The 6,578-nt window shown below is 36.3% G+C and overlaps 1 protein-coding gene across 1 annotated transcript in view; it reads right to left on the bottom strand.

Moving 5' to 3' along the window:
* LOC106869445 (eukaryotic translation initiation factor 1A) overlaps window positions 1-6,578 on the bottom strand; it is a 21,055-nt gene that overhangs the window by 10,887 nt on the left and 3,590 nt on the right. Inside the window, exon 2 of the mRNA XM_014915196.2 lies at window positions 1,076-1,159. Within this exon, the coding sequence (XP_014770682.1) occupies window positions 1,076-1,159 (84 nt within the window). The remainder of the gene's footprint in view (window positions 1-1,075; window positions 1,160-6,578) is intronic.

Genomic DNA, 6,578 nt, shown 5'->3' with positions numbered 1-6,578 from the left:
TATATATATATATATATATATATATATATATATACACACACACTATGTAGCTGTTATAATTCACAGCCATATAACTAACTCTCTGTCATATTCAAAATAAACTTTTCAACTCACATACATATTTCTCACCTATCTTCATATGCAGCCAGTCAAATATCAAAGTACACAAAGTATTTCACATGTAAGCACATGTATTATGTGTACATAATATCTAAGATCCCAGTATTACATTGCTCTGCTAAAATTCACCAAATATTCACATACCACATGAAATGTTTAATTACATATTGAAAATTTGTGGTTATAAGACCAAAATTAATTTGTAGGAATGATAAATATACTTTATGTATAATAATTCCACAGAGGGAAAATACTTGTTAAACATGCAGAATAGATAAGTAGTATTACCTTTGTGTAAACCAATTTTTGTTTATAGAACAATTTCTTTTGACAACAGTGTAATATAACTTAAAATTTCATTGGTACCAGTCAGTTGGTAGGCAATGACTATGTTGAAAAATACTAATTATCCAGTGAGGTCTAGAAACAGTTGACCACCTTATCTTGAAGCAGATTTATTTATTTTCTATATTACTCTACTTCAAGACATGTCTTGAATGGATAAAATATCAATTACATACTGGTAGGAACAAACACACAAATAGTCATTCAGTTAAATCTTTGTCTTCCCATTATCACTTGCCGGTAGGATATCATTTCAAAATGTTGCATTTCAAACCACACCTAGTTCCACCAGCATGGATTAGTTTAACATCTTTTTTTTAAATTTATATTTTTTACATCAATGGCCAATGATAAACACTGGTTATACACCCAGAATCCCAAGCAAGATGGTTCTTACAATCTATAATGGTGTAGGAAAGAAAGGGATTAAAATGGTAGCAATATTAAAAATATGTTTAATATTGAAATACATTTGTGAAAAAAAACAAACAACTGAATTATTTAAATAGTGAAACATTTTCACAGCTTTCTTTAGCATTATTTTCTTTTCCTATTAAACAGAGTATTTAAGAAGTAATGGAGCTCTGAAATACATAGATAAATTGCTTACCTTGACCATCTTCTTTGAAAACAAGTTCTCTTTTCACATCCTCACTTTCGTTTTTACCTCGCCTTCTGTTTTTACCTCCCTTACCTGAAGAAAAAAGCAGTAAAGGAAAATTGTTATAATTGTTAACACAATACACTTAAATCATACACAGTCTTCATTTGCATTTACTAAAGCCCTGCTTTAAAAAAAATCTTGTTCACTTGACCTAAATAAATTCTGTTATCACTGGGGAGTGTTTTCCAGTCATTTTAAAAACGTTTTGCAAACTGTTCCTATAAATAATAACCAGTTATAACTTTAAAAGAAATAAGTCCCTCATTATGGGAAGACTTACTGGTTAGTAAATGAACATTCTGATACAATACTAAAATCTGTATCATTGCATTTGAAATAAGTCATATTTCAGGAGTACTGACTGACAAAATCAGTAAGTATCTAAGTAATTCTATTGTACATATTGCTGTTTCTATGGAGTAAAATTAGAATTCTGTAGTGCAAATCTGCAGCAAGCATTTCTTAAAACCAGTCAAATGATGCCATTCTGATCAGAAATTTAAAGAATGATTAAAAGACTTCAGGAAGGAATCTACCAGTATGTTAAATCTATAGAGTTAATTAGAGAAAAAGATGTAAAAATAGCAATTAATAAAAGCAGGAAAAAAATATTTCAACATGTATAATACTATGCATTTGTGCACAGACCTGACAGACTTAGATATACTTAGGTCAATGACAGACTTCTATGTGGCCATGAGACTTCCTAGAAACTGTAAAATCTCTTGCAAAGCCCTACCATCTTCAAAAATAATAAATAACACTGCACGCTGCCTTGGATAGATGTCAGTTCAACAGATTCTAGGAAACCTGTCATACAACCATTAAGAAAGGCTACTGCATTACATCCCACCACTTCCAACAGCACACAACCACTATTACATTCAGGACTACCGACTGAACAATGCATCTGTCGATCACAGATAATCAACTAGTGATATATTATTTCTTTACTGTCCACAAGGGGCTACACACAGAGGAGACAAACAAGGACAGACAAACAGATTAAGTCGATCATATCGACCCCCGAAAGGATGAAAGCCAAAGTTGACCTCGGCAGAATTTGAACTCAGAATGTAGTAGCAGATGAAATACCTCTAAGCATTTCGCCCGGCGTGCTAACATTTCTGCCAGTTCACCGCCTTTCAACAAGTGATATATGTCTTGATGAATGCTGACATGGGACATAACAACAATTTACAAATACACTTTTACCTTCTTCTTGTATCAGTCATTAAGCTGTGGCCATGCTGAGGCACCAGCTTGGAGAATTTTTAGTCAAATTTATCAACCCCAGTATTTATTTTTTTTAAAACTTGATACTTATTCTATCAGACTCATTTGGCAAGCTGCTAAGTTAAGGGGATGTAAACACATCAGCAGTGGTTGTCAAGCAGTAAGCATGGCAGTGTGTGGTAGGAAGCTGGCTTCCTAACCACATAGTTCGAAGTTCAGTTTCAATGTATAGCACCTTGGGCAAATGCGTTCTTCTATAGCCTTGGGTTGACAAAATGTAAATAAAAATGAAAAAAGTTAAAATTTCAGAAATATTTTAATTTACTCAAATAGTGAATGAAAATCAGTTTGAAATAATTCTGTTATTTTTGCAAAAAAACTCTTATCGTAAATAAAACCCTTACCTCTATTAAAACTAATGATTTATTCCATGTTGGCATAAGTCAGATTGATTTGTAATGCAGTTTCATTCGGTTTCTGTAGCATCTCATGTGAAGCACTGGCCATGATTCACATAAACATCTTTGTCAATATACAATTTTTATCCATCACTCATGATGACTTGACTTTACATGCCCGTATTACTCTTCAACACTCATCTATATCACCTTGTCATTAATACTTAGCATCTCTCCCTCTGTTCACTTGTGTCCTGCCTTTCATGTAAATTAACATATAGCAATCGTTGTTGTTGTTGGCACTGTCACTTACGACGTCGAGGGTTCCAGTTGATCCAATCAATGGAACAGCCTGCTCGTGAAATTAACGTGCAAGTGGCTGAGCACTCCACAGACACATGTACCCTTAACGTAGTTCTCGGGGATATTCAGCGTGACACAGTGTGACAAGGCTGACCCTTTGAATTACAGGCACAACAGAAACAGGAAGAAAGAGTAAGAGAAAGTTGTGGTGAAAGATTACAGCAGGATTTGCCACCATCCCCTGCCTGAGTCTCGTGGAGCTTTAGGTGTTTTCGCTCAATAAACACTCACATCGCCCAGTCTGAGAATCAAAACCGCGATCCTACAACCACAAGTCTGCTGCCCTAACCACTGGGCCATTGCGCCTCCACTAATATAGCAATCAAATCATATGAAATTCGTTTTTCTCTAGCTCCACAGATCTGTATTTGATGTCAATATCTTACTCCTATAGTACCATACTCCTACATTCTTTTGCATATAGAGTTAATTTCTTCCATGCAGTTCTTACTCCAGGCATTACACTTTCATTCATCAGAGCAAACAAGCAATCTATATCCAACAAACTATCCACACAAATTATGAACCTCATTTCCCAACATTTATTACAACAGAAGTTCTGGTTCTTTAACACCAGAAATCCTACTGCATTATAGAGTACTCAATGCTGACATAGCATATAAAGCAGTCATGGGCACTCTGCAGTCCACAGGACCTTCTGATGGCAAGCCTAATGAAAAGTTAACGAAGTAGTGAAGCTCACCTGATGAGGAGCCACATCTCATGAAGCCTGCTTTTGGAAAAAGTTGCCCATGTCTGGTAGAGAGTTATCACATCCTACTTTCTCCCTTGCTACATATCAAGCAAAATTGTGTCCAACCACTAATTAATACTTTATTTTTTTCCATATTGACCTTAAGGCCATTTAACTATCAATCATTCTTCCAAGCCTGGAACATTTTCAACAACTCTTCAACTAATGTGAATTAGGTTATCAGCATATTGAAAGTCTGAAGATAGAATAGGATATGTTTGTAATATTTTCAATTCTGATGGACCTACAATCATCTAAAAGCCATCTTTGATTCTCTCTAGTCTTTGTATTATCACCTCCAGAATTATGGTAATGGAATAAAGGACTGAGCTCTAACACTAAAGTTATTCTCTCAAATTCATTGCTTATCCTCTAGTAACTATTGTAAGAGCAATTATTCATCTATAACTTTCTGAATGTGGGCTAACATATTTAATGCATTATGTCAAAAAGAATTTTAAATCATGTAAAATTACACCCAAGAGATTGGAAATGAAGGATACTGCTTGCATGATAGTGACATTCACTCACAATTATCACAGCCAGGAGACAATAACACATACATATAAGACTGGCTTCTTTCAGTTTCCATCTACCAAATCCTCTTACAAGGCTTTGGTCAGCCTGGGGTTTTAGTGGAAGACATCCTCAAGGTGTCACTCAGTGAGACTGAACCTGGAACTATATGGTTGGGAAGCAATCTTCTTACCCTACCACCACATCTGCAACCATGTAAATAATTATTGTATTTGATCAAGTCTGCCAATTATTTTAATCTTCAAAGAAATAAACACAATAAAGAAAATGACTAATTTTTAACAATTTGAAATAGTAGAGATTGCCAGTTTTGTTGTCACACATTAAAAGATAAACCTTTTCATTCAGTAGTGAAACTATCAACATATTATATAATATGATATAGCTGGTTGGAAGAACTTTTTACTGTTAAGAAACTCCAAACCACTACACTTGTATATAAAAGATCTGCCTCAGCATGTCCAGAGCCACGTCAGGTTATTTGCTGATGACACAAAGATTTTTGCAAGGAATGACGATGAGACCATGGCAACGCTGCAAGAAGACCTGGATCGCCTTCACGAGTGGTCGACGAACTGACAAATGCGGTTCCATCCTGAGAAGTGTTCCATCTTGAAAGTGGGAAATCTGAAGACGGACAGGAAATACGAGAGGCCAGGATGCACAGGGGGAATGGACTGTGGTGGAGCTAGCAGAAAGTGAGGTGGAGGGGGATCTTGGCGTCTTCATCGACAAAGGGCTGACCTTCAGGAACCACATAAACCAAGCAACTGCAAAAGTAAATTGAATCCTTGGAGTCATCCGATGATCATTTGACTTCATCACCCCTGTTGTCTTCGCCCAGCTGTGCAAGTCTCAAGTTCACCCAATTCTTGAATATGGACACACAGTTTGGCAACCCCGGCATAAGGCAATGTGTTGTGAGTTGGAGGATGTTCAGAGGTGTGCCTCCAAACTCATTGCATCCTTGAAAGAAAAGCCATACCCAGAGCGCTTGGCTGATATGATCGACATGTATAAGTATACGCACGGCCTGTACCTGACCAACTACTCTTAATTCAACTACTTCCAAGGCAGAAATACGAGAGGACACAGCCTGAAATTGGAAAGATCACACAGCAGGCTCAACATTAGAAGCTGCTTTTTCATACAGTGTGTGACCGCCACCTGGAACAGTCTGCCAAACAGTATGGTCGCAGCTCCATCAGTCAATGCCTTCAAGAACAGGCTTGATGCACACTGGAGGGAGCTTCCTGCAAAATTTGACCCTGTCTGTTACTATTAGCTACAACTGTCAAAGTGTTGTACCACACATGACAAATTAATTGTACTAGTGTAAAAGGACCTGTGAACAAGCTCACAGGAGCTTCAACATGGAAACCATCCAGTATCCAGTATGATGAACAATTCAGCCATTTAGGGTCCTATCCACCACTAATATTTCCTGTGAAAAGTACTGATCCCTAAATTTCTATTTGAGCACCTTACTAATCCAGGCTTCTCTTACAGATCCTACTAAACAATGTTTTTTATCCACTTGCCACTCTTCACTTTTAAACAGTTGGCAGTCATCAGACCTTATGTTAAAATACACAGTCCACCCATACAGCCTTCAAATAAAAAAATCTTTTCTTTTATTTTAAAACTATGTTGTTCAAAAATTGTACAGACAAAAATTTGTTTTTGAAGACAGAACGGACTATACACTGCAACACAGCATGAATATATTCAACATTTTATTTGGGTAAATTTTCAGATTAACACCTGCACGATCTTCACTAGGATGTTACGGTTTTAGGGTCAGGGTTATGGTTTTAGGGTTACGGACGGAATTCCCTAACCCCCTAACCGTAACACTAACACCCTAGTGAAAATCGTGCGAGTGTTAATCAGAAAATTTACCTTTATTTGATGGTATAGCTATATAAGCTGGTTGTCACTGATGCCAGCCTCCAGCATATGACCAAAAATTTCGAGAGTGCTACAGTTAATATTTAAAGTGATCATAAGAACTTAACTGTTATCAATCCTGGAAAGAATGAAATGTTTAGTTTACTCAAATGAAATGTGGACATAAAACAAAGAAACGGAAATTAAATACCGTTTTGTTCATTTGTCATCCAATAATTTTTAGCATACATTCAAGGCCCGATTTTTTTTT

The sequence above is a fragment of the Octopus bimaculoides genome, chromosome 4 (genome assembly GCF_001194135.2).
Source record: "Octopus bimaculoides isolate UCB-OBI-ISO-001 chromosome 4, ASM119413v2, whole genome shotgun sequence".
Taxonomy (NCBI): Eukaryota; Metazoa; Mollusca; class Cephalopoda; order Octopoda; family Octopodidae; genus Octopus; species Octopus bimaculoides.
This window is presented reverse-complemented; position numbering and strand designations above follow the sequence as displayed.